Source organism: Tiliqua scincoides, chromosome 3 (assembly GCF_035046505.1).
Source record: "Tiliqua scincoides isolate rTilSci1 chromosome 3, rTilSci1.hap2, whole genome shotgun sequence".
Classification (NCBI taxonomy): domain Eukaryota; kingdom Metazoa; phylum Chordata; class Lepidosauria; order Squamata; family Scincidae; genus Tiliqua; species Tiliqua scincoides.
Window position 1 is genome coordinate 87,473,512 of NC_089823.1, and position 20,876 is coordinate 87,494,387.

The 20,876-nt window shown below is 44.2% G+C and overlaps 1 protein-coding gene across 1 annotated transcript; it reads right to left on the reverse strand.

Moving 5' to 3' along the window:
* Positions 1-1,503: 1,503 nt before the first annotated feature.
* Positions 1,504-19,549, reverse strand: CHST7 (carbohydrate sulfotransferase 7). The gene is made up of 2 exons (XM_066622215.1): positions 18,004-19,549; positions 1,504-3,952 (listed from the first exon to the last, which is right to left on the reverse strand). Exons 1-2 carry the CDS (start codon positions 19,487-19,489, stop codon positions 3,948-3,950), a joined length of 1,491 nt encoding a protein of 496 aa, XP_066478312.1. The 5' UTR covers positions 19,490-19,549; the 3' UTR covers positions 1,504-3,947.
* Positions 19,550-20,876: the final 1,327 nt, after the last annotated feature.

The following is a 20,876-nucleotide window of genomic DNA, read 5'->3' on the forward strand; positions in this document are numbered from 1 at the left end:
CAGTGCAGCAGCAACTGGCTCGGAACAGAATCAGGCCCTAAGACTCCCTTCTAGACAGATGCAATAATGGTGACAGTACTTTAGCTGCAGATTAATTTATTGCACTGGATATACTCAAGGAGTTGAAAGCTGTTCCAGCTATAACTAAACAGCAATTTGGTGGAAGCTGAACTGAGAATTCTGCTTAATAATGCATTTCAAAGCTGATTTTTTAAAAATGTCCTGTTTGGGTTTTTAGCACTGAAAAGGTTTCCTGTAAAGCAGGAGTCTCTAAATTTTTTGGCTGAAGGGCCACATCAAATATCTGGCACAGTGTTGAGGGCCGGGGAAAAAAATTAAGTATTAAATTTAAATAAATACGTTACAGATGGAACTTAGATGAATGAATAAATTAATGAATGGGCTCAAATGTCCAGGATTTCTCCAAGTACCAACACAGCCCAAGAAATAAAGCACACACTTAAATGGACCCCCATTCCTCTACCTCACAACTCTGGTTGTGTTTGGTCAACTGGGCCAGAGGCTCTCAGGGAATCAGATGCTGGCCAAGGGCCGGATAGAGGCTTGCTGCCAGCCACATCTGGCCCCCTGGCTGGGGTTTGGAGACCCCTGCTGTAAAGCAGTGGTTCTCAGACTTTAGCACCAGGACCCACTTTTTAGAATGAGAATGTGTCGGGACTCACTGGAAGTGATGTCATGGCCAGAAGTTACATCATCAAGCAAGAAAATTTTTAATATCCTAGGCTGCAATCCTGCCTACACTTACCCAGGAGTAAGTCCCATTGACTAAAAGCATATACAAATAGCCTGTTAAAAGTAAAGATCTGTCACATTTCCCCCAATGCAGCCACATCCCATGGTAGCATCAAGGCTAATAGATTAAAAATAAAATACTGAAATGGAGACCCACAAGAAATGGGCTCATGACCCACCTGGTGGGTCTTGACCCAGTTTGAGAAACATTGCTGTAAAGTTCTTTTGTGGTGGTGATAGGGTATGTGTATGGGGTGGGAAGGGTTTATATGTTTGTATCCATCTTGGGCCCCCCTTACCTGTATAACATAATTCTGTTGCTTAAAGAACAAATTTAGGTTTTATCCTGCTGTTACTTCAAGTGTGCTCTGTCTGAAAAGTTCCATATAATGCCTTTTCATGTAGGATCAGAGGAGTATTATGTGGAATTTTTCCTTTTTTACTGAGAAAGTACGGAGGCTTTCATATTTGCTGGAAATTTTTAAATGCAGTAGGAGAGTCTGAATTCTCTTATTGCACTCTGGCTAATTTAGCAACATTTCTTTCAGCATGAGGCCCAAACCTATAACAAAGAACATGAAACTACTGCTTAAAACTGCAATGCTTTCTGTTCCCCTATAAGATGTTGTAACGGCAACATATCATCATGTACAGTGACTGCCTCTTTGCACAAACAACAAATGAAGAGGTGGAGGAAGGTGAGGAAATGCACAAGTTGCCGACCTTTCGCATTTTCATTACAGTACTGTATTATTGTGAAAAAAAATGTGAGATGAGACCAGAGCCTTGGTTTTGTTAACACATCTCATACTATCCAAAGAAGTAACCATCCATTAGAAGTAACTCAAAGCTGTACTCAAAATGTATCAGTCTTAGCTTTACTTTCAGAATCTTCTCACATTGGAGTCTACAAGTGAGCTGAAAAGTACCTGTAACATGTTATGAAAGTAAAAGTCTGGGCTTATTGAAAGTATGTTCAAAAGTTTGAAGTAATGCAAGGCAGCAATAAATTACACATTTTACTTTGCAGTGAAATCACAGACCACATGTTTACTGAAATACTTGGGGGTGCATTTTGCACTGATTGAGTATTAAGAAACATTGCTTGTTCCATTCTGCAGGAAGGTTAGGTTCCTATTTCATAGTTAACTACTGAAATATGGACTTGTCATATTTTCCATCACACAACAATAATAAACTAACAGTCTATTCCCATTCTGCAAGTTTAGGACTGCAAACAAAAGCATATCTGTATGGGAGTGAGCTCTACTGAACACAGTGGTATGTACTTATGTGAAAACAAGCCTACCATGGGACTATAAACATCCAAGACTGAAACTCAACCTCTTTCAATCCTACTAATTCTTTGTTAGTGGGTGCTTCCTTTTCTACCACTTCCATAAAACCAGAGATATATCTTACTGTATTTATTACAAAAAGAATGTGCTAAAAAAGTAGCAACTGCCCTCCCTTCAGTATCTTAAGAACATTAGTGTTTTAGGGTCTAGATGGAACATCTGCTACAATTTAAAATCTGTTTTATTTATTTATATAGATACTTATATACCGACTTTCTTTTGGTTGTCAGATTTCTCCTTAGACTTTAATCAAAGGCGGTTTACATAGTTTTACAAAGTTTTACAAACTTTGTATTGCCACTACTGGAATAGACTTGGAGAATAGCAGAAGCGACAGGGCATTTGTGCAATATAACTGAGGCTGCAATCCTATATGCACTTTCCTAGGGGTAAACCCAACAGAATGCAGTGGACTTACTCCTGAGTAGAGATTAACTGGCTTGTGCTGTAAGACCAGCTCCTGCCCCTTCAGAACCAATAGTGAATATCTTAACAGCCAAAGTAAATGTTAAGAAGAAACTCTCTGGTCCAATTTAAAGCAATGTTTAAAAAACAACATAAAAGCCTCTACCACGTGAATCTCAGGTTAACACATTTGTGCATGCAGTGCAACCGCACCCAAATATGGAGAACATTTCTATTTATATTTCATTAGCAATCTGACTTGGGAAGATCTCTCTTTTGTTCAATGTTTGATTAGTGTAGGTTGGTTTAGCCACAGTTTAGACATTCAGCCATTATTGTAGAAAAGTTCTTACATATTTATATAACTCTAGTAAAAATTACTGTCTTGTTCCAATTTCTAACACCTTTAAAAAAAAAAATTTAATTGGAACTTCTGTTTTGGCAGTTCAGTTGCATCCTAAATATTTCAAAAATAAATGGCTTGCACTTGCTGTGTCCTATGTAGAACCTTCCTAGAACAATAAAAATGTGTGTCTAGCTTTTTAGGCCATCTGTGGTCATCAAACAGGAGGGTCATATTACTGACACCATCACTACCATTGTTTGAGAGATGGAGAACATGAGATGTCGAGAAAGAAGGAACAACTGCTACAGGGAGATAAAAATTAAACATCTCATAAACCAGGTTTTAACCTTCCTGGTCCCAATAGGTTAAAAATTACAGCTTTATGGCAAATTTGTAAGATACCTTCTCTAGACAGGATTCTGAATCTTAGTCTGGGCTGGAAATACTGCCTTAATGAAATGAATGGGACACTTAAATCAAGGATTTTTGCAACCGTGTAAGATATCCTAAACATACAACACTGCTCTTGTATTTCACTTGCTATGGTATGAACAATGATAACAGCAGAAAAAAATATCTTGTCAGAAGCAAGCCCTGCTAACTGGATAAAGAAGGACCTTTTATATGGGTGACTCTTATATCTAGCAGTCACTGTCCCTCTTCAGCCCAGTGTAGTGTCTTTTTGAGTGGCTGTTTTACTGGAGTTTCTTCTGCATTGTTTTAGACAGTGAGCTCTTAATGAACAGGGAACCACTCTGTGAACTTCTTTTGTTGAAAAGCAGTATATAAATATTCTTCTGAATAATAATCACAATAACCGCACTTATAAACAACACAGTGGCAGACTGAAGCTGGAAGATAAAGCACTCTGCAGGCAGAGGGCCACAGATAATCCATATTGCACCATGACAGTTTCCTTACTGGAAGTTGTCCTTATCATAATGTCCACTTTGTTAAAGCTAGTCAGTGTTTGCTCTGCCACTCAGAGTCTACAGTAGAAGTTGCCATTGACTGATGATTCCAGTGTCTGTGGAATGCATAGTTCATCTTTCACATTACCAGTTGCAAGTCAGCTGTTGACCCAGTTAGCCTGCAGAAGAAAGAAAAAGCTTGAATAAGAACATGACTTCAGAAACCTTACTTGCATGTTTTTTTGTTTTCTTGGCAACTAAGTATCCTTCTAGTAAGTTTATTACATTATTTTGAGACTGCATTACCTACAAATAGGCAAATGAATTGTATATCGTAACATCAAGCATTTAAAGCAGTCCACTACAGAATTGATAAAATAAGAATAAAACATTTTGTTATAAAAAGAAAATCATTTTGTACTTTTTATAGGTTTGATTGGTTGTGCCTAACATAAGGGTGATGTTCTCCCCATTGCATTACTTAATTCATGTGTTCTTCCCAGATTGGTAGTGGGGTGATTCTGGCCACCTACCTAATTTTAGGTGTTACCAATGCAATATGGAAGCCAACCAGAGAGTTCAATAAACACATCAAACATTAACACATCAAACTGGGTCCAAGTTATATTTTACTTATCTAATGATTTTTATCTCAGAGCCCTCAAAGGCTATACCTGGGTCTACAACCAACTCAATATGAGTTCATAGGGCAAAACCAAGCTAGTTTATGGAAGCCTTACTTTCTAACCACAGCCTGAAGTCATATGGTGCCACAAAGTTACTGAACTGTGGTGTTGCTCTGGACAGTGCCTGGATAGGAGATTGCATAAACCCATCTGTACACCACCTTGAGAGTGTGCACACATATGTGTATATGCATTTTCCAGTGATCTAGCAGTGTAGTCGCTCATTACTGAATATTTTTTTACAAAAGAAATTATGAATATTCATTGTAAGAGGTATGAGCAGTGTACTTTGGACATTGTGTCTACTTTCTCTTCTATATTAATTGCCCATAGGTGTACTCATTTGGTTCCTGTTGCATATATGCAACATTGGGCAGAAATGGCTTAACCTACAGTGGCTCTTAGACATTCAGTTTCCATTTCAGTGTGGGCTATAACAGAAGTGGAAGTGGAAAGTAGAATACAAATTAAAATCAGCTTGAGCCAATTGGGCACACTTGGACCCAGATGAGCTGAAAGAGGAAAAAAAATTATGAAACCATTCTTGGGAATGCTTTCGAAGGGGCACTGATAGGGAAAACTTTTTCACTGCTTAAAGCAATGTACTTTGAATTCCAGTTACAATATTAAAAGACTTTGGGGAAAGTTTAAATTAAAATTTATGGTTGGTGTAGAAACAGAACTATAAAAAGTCCCAATTAACTGGAAGTAATGGAAGAACTTAAACTACAGGATGAAAGTCTGCTTTAATAAAGAAGTACTTGCAATTGGTATGATTGCCTCATTTTTCTTTGCTGGATAAAACATCCTTTGTGAAATGGTCAATACCTTTAAGTAGGCAGATTCTTGCATCATGCTCACTACTTGTTTTCATCAAAAGAAACTGGGTTAAACAGGACCTGAACATATTTATCTTGTTATCTGAGAAAGAGGCATCATGGTAAGTGCCTAATTTAATATAACACTCTTCTGGGACTTAAGTTTCATGAAACACTAAACTGTGAAAATAAGAATGAACAGAGACTGAATTAAATGGAGTGATACATGTTCAACTTAGTTTTATCAGATATGTTTGATCATACAGTGAAAGGACTGAGGATGGGCCTGACTGAGGATTGACCACATTTGGTGATCCTGGTGTACTGTTACTGAGGCATAAGGACAAATTTAAATGCAGTTTTACTACAGGTAAAAAACACATTTCATTTTTCCAAGGGCACATTGTTATTAAAAATGTAAATTCATTTCAAGACAGTTACTTTGGACAATGCATTTCATAGTAAACCTGTATGTCACAGATAGCTCTGGCAGTTTCCAACAAGAATGGGGGCCCAATCCTCTCAAATTTTCCAGTGCTGGTGTAGCTGTGCCAATGGGGCGTGCGCTGCATCCTGTGGTGGGAAGGCAGTCACAGATGCCTCCTCAAGGTAAGGGAACATTTTTTTCCTTACCTTAGGGTTGCACTGCAGCTGCACCAGAACTGGAAAGTTGGATGGGATTGGGCCCTGGGTTAATTTAAGCCATTTCTGCCCAATGCTGCATATACACAACAGGGAACAATTGTGTACCCCTGTGCGCTGGGCAAAAATAGTTTAAGGCAGTGTTTCTCAAACTGTGGGTCAGGACCCACTTGGTGGGTCACAAGCCAATTTCAGGTGGGGGACCGCATTCAGTTCAATATGTATTTTATTTTTAATATTAGACTTGATTATTACATGGTATGTGATTGCATTTGGGAAAGTTTTTGGGAAGATAGGGTTCAGGAGGGTTACACTTCAGATATCAACTAGCAATTACCAACCAAATCTCTAGCTGAAGATGCATTAATATGAAATGTAATTGGCAGAGGAGAACCCTGCTTCAGCTTTATAAAAAAAACTGGTTATTTAGTTTGATTTCTTTAAAAGAAGAGCATGGAGCTATGCTATTGAAGTATTTATTTTCAGCTAAGCAATGGATGAAATGTACACTCTCAGCCTTGCTAGGCAGGAATATAGGTCACTGTCAGAGCTTAACACTTTATTGCCTTCCTGGCTCTAAATACCTTGCTAGACTCTCTCAATAATACAAGGTTAATCAGTCTGACCTGTTGTGAAGCCAATGTCACAGGCTGCAGTTCAGTATTTCTTTCAAGCACACAAAACCAGTCAAGGGACTATCCGAACTGTACATTGACATGAGAGAGGAAGATGGAACATTAATTTTTTTAAACTTTTGACTGAGCCAAATCCTATCCAATTTTCCAGCACCAGTGCAGCCATGCCAATGGGGCATGAGCTGCATCCTGCAGTGAGAGTGCCATCATGGAGGCCTCCACCAAGAAAGGGAGCATTTGTTCTCTTTCCTCAAGACTGCATTGTGACTGCACCGGCACTGGAAAGTTGGATAGGATTGGGCCCTGAATAAGTAAAGATGTTTTGCTGGTACTAACGTGAACTTACACAACTGGTTTTAGCTACTGTTCTACCCATTTCCCCCTTCACCATGAACTTCTAATGAAGGGTCAGGTCCCCCCCCCCCCAATAGTTGTTAACCTGAATTTTGTGTCTTGTTGTCTACTTGGTGGATTGTGAGCCAAAGGCATGTTCAACGATTTACTTGATCCACAAGGATTAAGATGTAATGTGAAAGGATCAAGATGTAATGTGAGTGCATTGTTCCACCCTCAGAACCTCCAATAAGGAAATCAGGGCCCAAATCCTACCCAACTTTCCAGTGCCAGTGCAGCTGCAATGCAGCCCTGAGTAAAAGGAACAAATGTCCCCTTATCTGGATGAGGACTCCATGACTGCTCCCCTATTGCATGATGCAGCACATGCCTTGTTGGCATGGCTTCAACAGTGCTGGAAAACTGGATAGGATTTGGCCCTCAGTTCCTTTTCATGGGTTGGACTTAAAAGTCCTTCATACAAGAGGTTACAAACTCCTACTCATTTCTAAAGTGATCCAGTGAAAATAACTGTACCACCTTCCCTGCCAAAGCTCTATGCTCAATATTACCAGTTTTTAATTTACTTTTGATGCTACAAAAAAAATATAATGACACAGTATGGATTACACCTCCTTCTTTAACATGTCACCCACCATCATAGAAATACATATATATGCCAAGACTTTCTCCATCTGAACTGAACACTACCCACCCAACCTGAAAATATTTCTAGAAATAAATAGGTAAACTTGACACCCAATGCTAAAAGAGAAGATACAGCCTACCATCCTTCCTGCCTGTTCCTCTGCAGCTCCTTGTCCAGCGGATGGGCTCCACTCCCTATTCCCTTTCCCTTTCAAACTGGTGAAGAGAAGGAGATGTCTAAGAATGCTTCCTCCTTTCATTTTCTCATCAGTTATAAATTTGGAAGAAAAAAAGACTTTGATTTTCTCTTCTTATACATGTAGGGATTTGAAATGTTTCATCTAACTAGATCTGACCCACCGATAAATATATGTGCTGGATTCTCTCTCTTTGGGGATGAATGATTTCCCTCTCTTCCTCCTCCTCTCTATCCAGCTTAGTTACACCTAGTTAAGCCCTTCGAAGGCAAAGGATTTTCATAAGTGTTGGGGCACAAGATGACCCACATTAAACCTGGAAAGGAAATAGCCTACTTTGACTAATCTCTTATCTCGGCAAGTTGCAGGGCTTGCTGCTGTGGGTGGGTGGGGAGAGACAAGCTTATCTGCAACCACAAAGACGTGATCCAGATGAAGTTAAGCACTTGTAAGACCAATTAATTTCCAAGGCACAGATTTAAGTATGAGTGTAAATAATACATTTATAATAATACTGCATTTATTAGGAGGTTATTTCCTTGACTGTCCACAAATGTATGTAGTCTATGTACAGTAGCCAAATTATTCAAAGATAAATACTGGAAAAAAGAGCATCATGATGTAGATGCATACCGGATGAGCATCATGATGTAGATGGAGAATGCACCTGGATGCACACCTGCATCTACATCAGCTACATACACACACACCACATTACTTCCCTATATGCATCCTTGTTGGAGTGGAGCAACAAGCTGCTATTAACTTTGAAAATACAATGATAAAATTTGACTGTGCCCCATATAGTGAGCGTGGGACACCAACTGTTTTTGATGAGGAAGAGAAGGGAAAAAAGAGTTTATGATATCATTATATTTATAGACTTTAAATATGAGCTGCCCTAAAGACCTCTTTGGAGGCTGAAAGGAAGGATAAAAACCTCCTAAATAAATGGCAACTTATGCTTTTTTTTTTAATTGTCACGATTTGCACCAGCCTTAGCTCAGCATACAGTTATCAGCTAGTTCACAAGTCTGAAGGGGCAGGTAATAAAGCTGGAAGGGATGAATGACTACAGTGTGGAATGTCCAATATGCCTGCCATTCAGTTCTTAAAATATGCTTTTTTAAAACAATGTTTTCAAAACGTGACATAAATTATTTTTCAGAGGTTTCACACAGTGCAGTACTGACTGTGGAATTCAGTGTACAAAGGAATGTCTCAGATTGGCCCAATTTCAGTGAAACAGCTGCTTAGGTTAAGTTGTGACAAAATCACTGAGTCTAAGCATGATTAATTTTTCCTTGGACTGTGGCCACTACGTTCAGCATTAAACTGAACAGATAATCTAGTAGAGAAGATACTCCTACTTATTTCATACACGTGCACTGTCCATGTCAAGTCTTTGCTATTTCTTTTCAAAACTGATCCAATACACATTCTACCAAAGTCTATAGCAAGCATCATTTTACCATCAATTTAAATATAGAAGTACGAATGCCAGCTCTCCAACTAATATCAATTTCATAAATACAACATCAAATGTTAGGATTTGTATTTCTAAGTTTGAATGGAATGAGCTTGGAGGTAGCTTTTAAAATACATAGTACATGATTCTTTGTATTTGAAGAATACAAATGTAACAGCATAAGCTGCTATGTTTCTGGTTTCTACCAGAAACAAAGCAAAAACAGATACTACAGCCATCCTTCCTGGGAAGAAATGATCTCGCTATGCTTATCCATACTTTGCTAACTTAATAAAATAATAATAATAATAATAATAATACAGGTATTTATATACCGCCTTTCTTGGTCTTTATTCAAGACTTTATTCAAGGTGGTTTACATAGGTAGGCTTATTTATATCCCCATAGGGATTTTTACAATTGAAAGAAGGTTCTTTGTTTCAAGAACCACAACATTCAGGTGTTTCATTCTGATCTGGTTTCACATTCTGGCTTCCATCCTCCCACGCTCAGAGCAGATGGAATAGCTCGGCTTCAGCTTGTCAGCTGCTTCAAGGTCGCACGGTGCCGGTGGCCTCGAACTGGCGACCTTGTGGATGTTATCTTCAGGCAAATGGAGGCTCTACCCTCTAGACCAGACCTCCTGCCCAGACTTAAAGTCTGCCTCAACTTCCAGGCTTGATTACCGAAATGCACTGAAGATAGCGCTGCTGTCTATGGAGCAGGTCCAATACCTCCAGACTTTATAACTGAAATGACAGGGGCACAGCAGCAAATTGAATGCTAGGCTATAACCCACCCATCTTTCCTTTCCTCAGTGCTTCAAGCAGGCTGTCAAATGCACTTATCCATTCACTGGTACCCTTACTCAATTTTTTAAAAAAAGAAATATGTTTTTAAAAGTACAAAAGGGATTGAGGGTGAATGTATCTAAGAGATGACATGGCGTTAACCAATCACTGCCATTTTACAGTCAGTGTTTGGTTCAAATCGTCCTGTGCATGTCAACCAAGTGGTAAGTCCCATTCCCAAGTAAGTATGTCTTCTTTTTGACACTGATCTGTGGTTTTAGAACTCAGGAGTTTTGATGCTTGTGTCCCAAATTCCAATTTGTGGTACAATCTCTTTGTCTCTGCAATGAAATGTGTGCTTTGGGGGTTACACTCCAGTAGGATTTTGTGAAGATTTTCTATAGCTGTTCTCAAAACTCTCTACTTCCCACTTTTATTTCGCGCCAGAGGAACTGTTTCTGCTTAAGTATGGGGGTCATTAGAAGTTCTTAGTCCCTTACGTCACAGTAGGCCACCACCCAATAGCCTCTTGGCACAATACTGTTCTGTTTTCTTTGAACAGAAAAAGAAAAAGAGTTGGCTCCCCAAACAAACAAGGCATGCTGAAAATAAACCAAGCAATATCTGATGGCATAATGCCTTTATGTGGAAAAGTGGAGACCATTCATTTGCTGTGAGTAATGAATGCCTGGATAATTTGAGCTTCTCAGGCTTTCACGTCAATACAGAGACATCATGTAAAGCTCCTACAGTGGGGAGCTGCTGTTTTTTTTTTTTAACCTACCAAATTCAAAGTCAGAAAGGTTGTTGGCTTGGACATAGCTGTATTGTGACAATCTTGCAGGCTTTTCCTTTCACCACACAACAAAATTAGCACTTGACTGGTTTACAGTGTTCTTATTCATTCAACATAAATAGGATCCTTTCAGCTAGTTGCCATAATCCCCCTCAGTAATTGCTTTCCCCAAAAGCATGTTTTGGGAATCATGTATATCATGTTTGATATAACTGCCATTTTATAAAACCAGTTTCTCATTTCTAATCTCCCTTCTAGAAGTGACTATTATAATAATATCATAATTCTTCTGGATTTCACCTACAGTTATTATGTAAATACATATGCATGCACACATACACAGACTTGAGTTACTGTACAGGGAAAATAATAAAAGGAAAAAGTTCAAAATACTGTATAATCACACCACACAAAGAAAAGAGGAAATGTGTTCCCTTCATCAAGATGTAGTCTGCATCTTTCCAAAGCAATCAAAAAACAATGGAGCCCTTTGCTCCACTCTAGGCCAGGGGTCTTGTAAACATTTTCTATGACCACCATTGCAGTTGAAGAAATGTTTGACTGCCCACTGTGATGGCCAATGCAGGCACCCAATGAATGCTTTATTTTGAGAAATTCAAATTACACATCTGGGTTTTTCAAAAAGCGTGGCCCTGTAGTAGAAAGAACTTTTAAAAAGGAAGAAACTAGGTCAGAATGGTGCTAAATATCTATTTGCAAATGTTTAGGGAGATGTGCCTTATGGACAAAGTTCTACTCTTGCTTGTAATTCATACCACTTTGGTGACTGCAAAGGGTTTGTGCGTGATAACAGAATCATCTTTTAAATAGATCTGAACTGTTTAGAAGAACCTGAAAGAGTTAAATATCATTCTACTTTTTCAAATTGCACAGAAGTGCCAAAGAACAGAAATGCCTCTACAGGTGCACACTTGTGTGGAAGAGAGCAAGAATCTATCCAGCCAGAGGTGCACAGACAGCAGTTATGGCTATTTGCAAAACTTGGTATGAAAAATAGGAAACATACTTTAAAAATTCTGCTGCCCAATTAACTGTAGGCAGATTTTTAATTGACCAAGCAATTTCTAAATCAGTTAATCCAGTGTTTCCCAAACTGTGGGTTGCAACCTGATTGTTGATGGGTTTTGAAACTGACGAGCTAATATCTGACAAGGAAAATGTATTGAGCTCTATGGAAAGTGAAACTGAGCCACTTGTGAGCAGGTGGACATGCCTCAGTACACTCTGAAGGGCAGACTGAGAGAAAAGCAACACCACCATAATGGTCCTAAACCGATGAATGGAGGTCTCAAAAAATACTAGAGAAGGAAGTCCTCCCACTCCAAGCTGACAAGGGAAAATGCACTGAGCCCTATAGGAAGTTAAGCTGAGCTGCACCTGCACATTTACGCGTGAGCAGGCAAATGTGCCTTGGCTCCTAAGCCAGGTGAAGGAGAATGCAAGGTCACCAGAATGGTCCCAATCCAATGGATATGGAGCTCAACAAATGTTCCATAAGTTGCTTTCCCCCCCCCCCCCCAGTAAAAAGGATAAAAACAGAGGCTTGAGCAGCTGGTAAACTGAAACTTTTTTCTTTTTTTGTCTCATAAAGCTAGGTGGGTTCCAAGAGTATTGTTTTTAACATAAGAACAACCCCACTGGATCAGGCCATAGGCCCATCTAGTCCAGCTTCCTGTATCTCACAGCAGTCCACCAAATGCCCCAAGGAACACACCAGATAACAAGAGACCTGCATCCTGGTACCCTCCCTTGCATCTGGCATTCTGCCATAACCCATTTCTAAAATCAGGAGGTTGCGAATACACATCATGGCTTGTACCCCGTAATGGATTTTTCCTCCAGAAACTTGTCCAATCCTCTTTTAAAAAGTGGATCTTGGTGTGGAGGTCCATGCCACAGCCTGCTGCCGCCAGTTGAAGGCCTGTGCCTGCTGGAGAAGATAAGGTCTCTGCCAGCCGACAGAGGGATGGCGAGAGGGAGGAATAGAGGAAAGGAGGGAGTGTAACAGTGCAGGGGAAGGTGGGGGGGGTAGATCAGTCCCAGGAGGTCAGCTGAATCAGTTCTCGCAGAGGGCAGGAATAGCAGTAAAGGCACCATATCTTATCCGCCTTCTCAGGTCTGATTTCCCGACATGGGGCTGCACAGATTTGCACCAGCTATTTTGCTAGCACAAGTCCAAGTAGCTCCACTGCAGTGCTGGAGCTTACCTGGGCAATGTTCCCTTACCCTAAGATGCCCGCCAGTGGCCTCCATTCCCACATGGATGTAGCAGAGGCTGTTTCAGCTCTACTGCATCCCTCTGCAGGGTAGAATTGGGCCATAGACTCTAAGCACACTAGTGTTCCTTTGAGATCAAAGTATGTGCAGTTTAATTTTACACCTCTGTGCTCATGAATAAGTCCCATGGAGTTTAATGCAACTCATTCCCAAAGAACTAGACCTTGTGAATAAGGAGACACATGGGTGGACTCTTAGGCTACATTCCTATGCATATTTACCTGGGAGTAAGCCCCACTGACTACAGGATATTGGGACTTACTTCTGGGTATATATGGGATTGTATTGTCAAAAGTCATAACTGGATCTACTGTTACTCTCTGTGCTGTAGGTAGTATAATAATCAAAAACTACAATGAGGTTTCAAGGCTTCCTTCTATCCTGGTGATAATCATTTATTAACTGTTGTCATTCTAAACCATTTTTGGTATATAGGCTCATTTCTAATCCAGGATGATCCCTGATCTGAGTTCATGGTCTGATTTTTATATTAAAAGAAGCATCTATATAAAATGGGATTGTAACCTTGAATATCCCCTGTAACTAAATCCCCTGTAAATATCCCCTGTTACAAAAATGTCATCACGCTCAAACATATAAATTGATTTTTTTTAAAAAGACCCTATTCAAAATTCGTTTACAAATGAATTACTGTAGATACTCGCCTATAGTACATAAAATTTTTGTCAAGTAATCAAGCTCAAATTATCACTTCGCCTTATCTCTGGGTCAATCAGAGGGCAGAGCTTTTCAACTCTGTAAAGTTTCATTTCTCTAGCTCAGGCAGGCATCTCTTGCCCATCAGAAGCAATACAGAGATTTTAGTTTCTATAGTAACTTCCCTGGGAAATTCCAGTCAAAGTTAACCTTTTATTCTCCTCTTTTGCAAATGCTGCTGCAACCTGGTTCCTTTCTGCAAATGCATGCATTCCGCAGAAGTCTTTTTTTTCAACACCAGGATGGGATCCTCTTTTCCATTTGAAGCAAAGTCCCAGGCTACAATTCAGTGCACCATTATTTAAGAATAACTCCCATGGAAAGCAGTGGGTCTACTTCTGAGTAAAAAGGGTTGCAAATATATGCAGCTGTGAACTGAATTGCACACTCTCAGTTATGTGTTATAAGCTGTATGTTATATGCAGAGCTTTGGGCTTAACACACCAGACACCTTGAAGGTGGATTTGATTCATGGATCTCCTGCAGTGGTTCCCAACCATTTTCACTTGCATATCCCTTGGCAGTCCATTTCCATAAATTGTACCCTTCCTATTAGCAAAATGTTGTAATTAATAATACAAGCCCTCATCTCCTCCGTATGAAAACCCAGACTTCATGTATTCATCAGAGTATTTTCTCTTTTTATCTGTTTGAAGAACAGAAGACTCTGACTTTGTACCAGAAGTGTCCTGAGAAATTCTGGGTGATTGATCACTTTCCATATTATGTTTCAGTTTTTTTTACTGTGCTGGTTTTCAATCACTGGTTCATACATGAATTGATGACCAAAAACTAGCTATTGGTGGGGCTTTCACAGCCAACTAGCTACCTCCCTTTCTGCCTTGCTGGCCCTGCAAGCCATTCTGGAGCATGACCTGCATTATGCCATTCTTTTTCAAGTACCTCTAAAGGTCCTGTTGAGTGCCCCTGGGGGGTACATGAATCCCAGGTTGGGAACCACTATTTTACTGGTATGTTGTTTACAATGCACTTACTCTGATAGTGCTTACAAAAAGGTGGTGAAGACCAGAATTTAAAAAGAATAAAAATGTATCTTATGATCTTTTACTATGTTTTTAATAAATTAGAGACTGTACAGTTCTTAGGTAATGATCACTGGTAGGTTATTTTTCAGGATCTGGCCTCGGGTAAAATCAGACAAAACTATAATCAGACACCCCCCTAAGTTTAACCACCGACTTATCTGAGGGTCATAGAAAAATTCCATGATATTTTTTTTGCTCAAAACCTGCCCTTGACTTACCTGTGGGATCGACTTGTGGGTGGGTGTCTGCAGTGCATTAAAAAAAGGAGACAGCTTCTCACCAAGTTTTCCAAGGTGAGTTTGAAACCTTGTTAAGAAACAAGGTTTGCTTCCAGTCAAAATTTAATAATTTAAGGGGATGTTTTAGCAATAGGATGCAAATCTGTGCATCAGACAGGAAGTCAGGGAAGAAAACTTTTTCTCCAGGAAGCTTGAGATCTCCATGGAATATTCCCTTCCCCATGAATAGAGAAGAGATATATTCTGAAGGAAGTGGCTCTGACACTTAACTCACTGCCCAATCCTAACCAACTATCCAGCACTGATGCAGTTGTGACAACAGGGCATGTGCTGCATCCTGGGAAGAGGACAGGAATGGGAGGGCCTCCTCAAGGCAAGGAAACATTTGTTCCCTTAGCTCAGTGCTGCACTGAGGCTGCATCAGCACTGGGAAGTTGGATGGATTGGGCTGTCACTTCATTCTTCCATTCCTCAAAAGTATTTACAGCTTGTACGTTGCTCAGATTGAACAATAAGTAAGATGTTTGCTAAGTAACCAAACATTTTTAAAAAATCAAAAATTGACAGTAATTGTAAACTCCTTCAAACCTTTGCTGTGCCCAAAGGTTCATTCAAGGTCCACAATCATGGTCTACACAAGTACAAGTTTTATATAACTATTCCCTATTGAACACATTCAGTCTGCAGCCAGAAGGTCTCCGCTCCGGTCAACTCATGGCATCTCCATCTCAACATGGAAGGTTTCTAGGTATAGCTGGAAAAGGTCATTGCCTGAAACCCTGGAGAGTTACTTACAGTCACTGTGGACAATGGCACAGAACAGAAAGACCAAGGATCTGACTTGGCATAAGGCAGCTTCCTTGTACAAACTGGGATACATGTCTGAAGGCTTAGCTCTGAAACATATAAATGGGATACATCTATACAAGTGCAGAGAGCCTTCCCTCAACAACGGAGTGCTATTTAGTACAAGATGCAGTAGCAAATCCAAATATGCCACTATCTGCACTCAAGAAGAAGTGGCAGCTAACCACAACGCTTCAACAAGTGCATTTGCATGCTGAATATGTTTGAAAACACTTGTTGACTGCACATGAGCTTCCTGTTTAGGTGTGCACTTTTTGAAAAGTATGTGATGCAATCGCTAGCGGACTACAAACAGCTTACTCAAGCCTGTGATTAATAAGCCGATCCATACCAACATCGAGGAGAACACCAGAGAATTTGCTCCATGGTTAAGTGACCTGCTTTTTTGCCAGCATCATTTCTTGTATCCTAATTTGAAATAGCGGTTTATTATTAGCCTAAAACTGGGAATCAACTGACATGAGCATATGGTGGGGATGCACTGCATCCATTTTAATTTTAGACTGCCTAATTTTAGACATTAGAATCTCAATCCTATGTATGTTATTGAGAGTAAGCCCTACAGCATCTAGAAGGGATTAAAGCCCAATCCTATCCAACTTTCCAGCACTGATGCAGCCATGCCAACAGTGCATCCTGTGCTGCATCCTGCGGTTGGGGGGCAGTCACAGAGGCCTCTTCAAGGTATGGGAACATTTGTTCTCTTACTGTGGGTCTTCACTGTGGCTATATCAGTGTTGGAAAATTGGTTAGGACTGGGCCATTATTCCAGCAGAAATATGCATAGGATCAGCTTCCTCCCCTTGACGGAGGAAGATACACTTTTCAAGCAGTGTTGGGATTTTGTCATTTCTCCCTTTTCCTGAGAAAAGTTATGGTCATCTCTCTCATCTTAGGTGGAGAAGGATGCAGGGGCAGTTCGCTTTTTACTGGTAGCATTCCCGTGCCTTAACCACTGCACAGGAGGAGGCAGAATTCGCGGGCAGCAACATGCACAGGAAACAGTCCTGCTGGATTTCTGCCTATCATACTCATGAGTAGGGGCATAGCTAGAGGGGGTGCAAAGTACTAAGTGTTGCAGGAAGCCCTTTCAGCATGTAAGGGCCCTTTTCCCTTGGAACCATTCCGGGTGGTGAGTGCAAAATGGAGGCTATGCTCCCTCCACCTGAAATGGCTCTGAAGGGGAGGGGTCCCTTTCACACTACAGTGGGGCTCCCTGCAAGACTTAGGACCCAATCCATCCATCTTTCCAGGGCTGATGCAGTTGCAATGCAGGCAAGAGATAAGGGAAAAAATGTTCCCTGGCCTTGAGGATGCCTCCATGACTGCCCCCACACTGCAACATGCAGCGCACACCCTGTTGGCACTGTTGCATCAGTGCTGGAAAGTTGGATTGGGTCCTTAGTGCTTTGCACCCTCTCCAGCTGTGCCACTGCTCATGACACCCTGGGGGGCCCATTCAGGAAAGGAGTGGAGGGGGATGTGATCAGAGGAGAGGTTTACACCCCCTCTAGTTATGCTCATGATACCTCGAGATGCAGAGGGGACCATTTGGGAAAGGGGTGGGGGACGGCCATGGGAGGAGAGGTTTGCACCCCCTCTAGCTACACCACTGCTCATGACACTTTTAGATAGATGCAGAGAGGTCCCTTCAGGAAAAGAGAGGGAAGGGGGGACAGTGATCAGAGGAGATGTTTGCACCCCCTCTAGCTATGCTCATGACACCTTGAGATGCAGAGGGGCCCAATTAGGAAAGGGGCAGGGGGATGGCGATGGAGGGAGCTTTGCACCCCCTTAGCAGTTCGCACCCCTTCCAGCCACGCCACTGCTCATGACACCTTGAGACAGATGCAGAGGGGCCTATTTGGGAAAGGAGGGGGAACAGTGATCAGAGGAGATGCTTGCACCCCCTCTAGCTATGCTCATGACACCTTGAGATGCAGAGGGGCCCAACTGGGAAAGGGGAGGGGGGAGGGGAGGTCTGCAGCCCCTCCAGCTAGGCGACTGCTCATGACACCTCGAGAGGGATGGAGGGGGCGGGGAGGCTACCTGGGTTCGGAGGACGGCGGCTGGAAGTGGGCTGCCCGTCGCCTTCCTCGTCGCTGAGCGGGTAGGAGAGGAGGGCCATGGCCTCCCCGCAGGCGGCCTCCACCTGGCGCACCTGCTCGCGGCTGAGGCGCTCTCTCCAGGCGTGGACGGCCTCGCGGGCGTCTCGGGCGGAGATGCTGAAGGGGCGGTCGGAGGAGTAGGCGGTGCCGCGGGTCATGTTGAGCGCGAAGCCCTCCAGGGCGGGCGCGGCTGGCAGGCCGGCGAAGCGCAGCAGACGGCGCAGCTGGGCGCGAGGCTCGCGCACCAGGTCCTCGTAGCGCAGCTGGGTGTAGCGGGCGCGCAGCCAGGAGGGGGCGCTGCGGGAGAAGAGCAGGTCGCGCAGCCAGCCCTGGCAGATCACTTCCAGCGCGCCGCCCAGGAAGAACTCGGCGCGCTGGTGCGCCCTGCCGCGCGCCCTTCCGACGGCGGGGGGCAGCATGAACTGCTGCTGCCGGCGGGGGAACGCGCGGGGCTCGGCGCGGCGGCGGCTGCGCAGCACCTGGATGCTCTCCCGCAGCAGCGCCTGCTTGGTCTTGAGCCGGGAGTTGTGCACCGCGCGGGGGTCCCTGAACAGCTGCACCACGCGCAGGTCCAGCCCCGGGTCGCGCAGCAGCGGTAGCAGCGCGCCCAGCTCCAGCAGGCGCACGTCCTTGATCACCACCACGGGGTACTTGCGGCACTCCGCCTCCAGCTCCCGCAGCGGCCGCGGGGGGCAGCTCTGCTCGCAGGCGGCGCCGTCCACCAGCCCCACCTCGCCGCGCCCCCTGGCCGCGCCCGGGCACAGCGGCGCCGAGCAGATCACCTTGTTGTTGCGCCAGCCGAAGAGGCTGGCCGTGCTCAGGTTCTTGGGCGCCCCCCTGCCGCCGGCCCCGTAGGCGGGGAAGGGCGCCAGCGGGTCGAAGGAAGCCGGGGGCGGCGCGTACAGGCGCAGCACGGAGAAGTCGCAGCGGAAGAGCGAGCGCATCATGTCCCGCAGGGCCCCCTGCAGGCTGGCCGCGTCCCCGGGGTAGAGCGCCTGCCACAGGTGCCACATGGGCTCGTACAGGTAGAAGACGTCCGGGTGCTGGTTGAACAGCTCCCCCAGGAAGGACGAGCCCGTGCGCCAGGTGGCGTGCAGGTAGATGTGCCTCTTCCCCGCCGCCGTCGCGTTGCGCGCTTCCCCGGAGTCGTTCCTGGGCGCCCCTTCCCCGGGGCTCTCCGTGGGCTCCGCCGGCGGCTGCGGCTCCTGCTCCCGCCTCCAGCTCCACTCGCCCAGCGCCTCCTCCAGGCTGGGGCAGCGCCGTCGGGGCGGCAGCAGCTGCAGCGCCTCCTCGCCCGCGCGCCCCCTCCCGGCCCCCAAGTCCAGCACGTAGGACACCAGCAGCAGCAGCAGCAGCGTGTACAGCGCCAAGCCCAGCGCCAGGCGCCGGTGCTGCCACCGCCACAGCCACCGCCGCCGGCTCTTCATGCTCTCCAGCCGCGCCCGGGGAGCCCGCCCCGGCGGCTGCGGCTACTGCTGAGGCTGAGGCGGAACTCCGAAGGGGAAGAAGCGCCTGCCTGTTTTGAAGACAGGCACAAACTTGAGAGGAGGCGGAGGGAGCAGGAGGTGGCGGCGGCTGCTGCTGCTGCTGCTGCTTCTCCTGCCGCCACCGCCGCCTTCCCAACCTAGAAACACGCCCACATGCCGGCGAGGGACTGAGAAGCGAGGCAGGCGCCCGCCTTCCTCTGCGCGCCAGCCTAGGCTCTGGCTGCTGCTGCCGCCGCCGCCGCCTTCTAGGCCTGGACCCCGCAGTGGTCCGGTCGGTGGTGGCACAGTCGGGCTGCAGTCCTGTGCACACACTTACCTGGGAGTAAGCTTTCATGGCCTATTGTGGGACTTAGTTTTGAGTAGACGTGCCTAGGCTTGGGCTCACAGGCTGCGATCCCATCCACACTTAACTGAGAGTAAGCCTCATTGACTATAATGGGACTTTTGAGTAGACGTGCCTAGTCTTGGGCTCACAGGCTGCGATCCCATCCACACTTACCTGGGAGTAAGCTTTCATGGCCTATTGTGGGACTTACTTCTGAGTAGACGTGCCTAGGCTTGGGCTCACAAGCTGCAATCCCATCCACACTTACCTGGGAGTAAGCCTCATTGACTATAAAGTGACTTACTTTTGAGTAGACAGGCATAGGATTGGGCTCACAGAGGGCAGGGATTTTGACTCCAGGGCACAGGAGGGGTGGTGGGCAAGCTGCACCAGGTGGAGCTCCATAATGTGAACTCCCAGGCCAATTTGGGATTTTCTTCAAAAGGCAGCGCCAGCAGCTTGCCCGGTGCTGATTCCAGAATTCCAGCTGCTCTTAGGCAGGGAAAGGGAAACTAGACTTCTCTGCAGAATCTGTGCCTTCCCTTCTGCAGCTCAGGATGCCTGGCTGGAGGTACCATTGGAAAGGACCTTTGTGTAGAATCCTATCCGCACTTACCAGATAGTAAGCCCCATTATGGTCAATGGGGTTACTCCTGAGTGGACAGGCATAGGATTGGGCTCTGAATATCCCAGTCCCTTGCAGCCCCATCTGAAATGCCTCCTGCCTTTTTGGGGGTGGGGGGTGGGGGAGAAAAATCTTAAGTTGAACTCCAACATCAAATGTAATTTGGTTCAAATCTGCAGTCCTAATGTCTGCAGTACTTACTTTGGAGTAAGATCCATCACATTTGGTGAGACTTTTAGTGTATGTATGTTTAGTGCATGTATGTAGTCCTATAATAAGCACAGCCACACTGATTCTGATCCACACAGAGTGGTCATTTTCTTTACATTCCCACTAGAATGGAATAAGAATATGAAATAGTCCATATAATTATTTTA

Excerpts from the sequence above, each read along its gene's own strand:
- CHST7 (XM_066622215.1), bottom strand. The coding sequence starts at position 19,489 with ATGAAGAGCCGGCGGCGGTGGCTGTGGCGGTGGCAGCACCGGCGCCTG.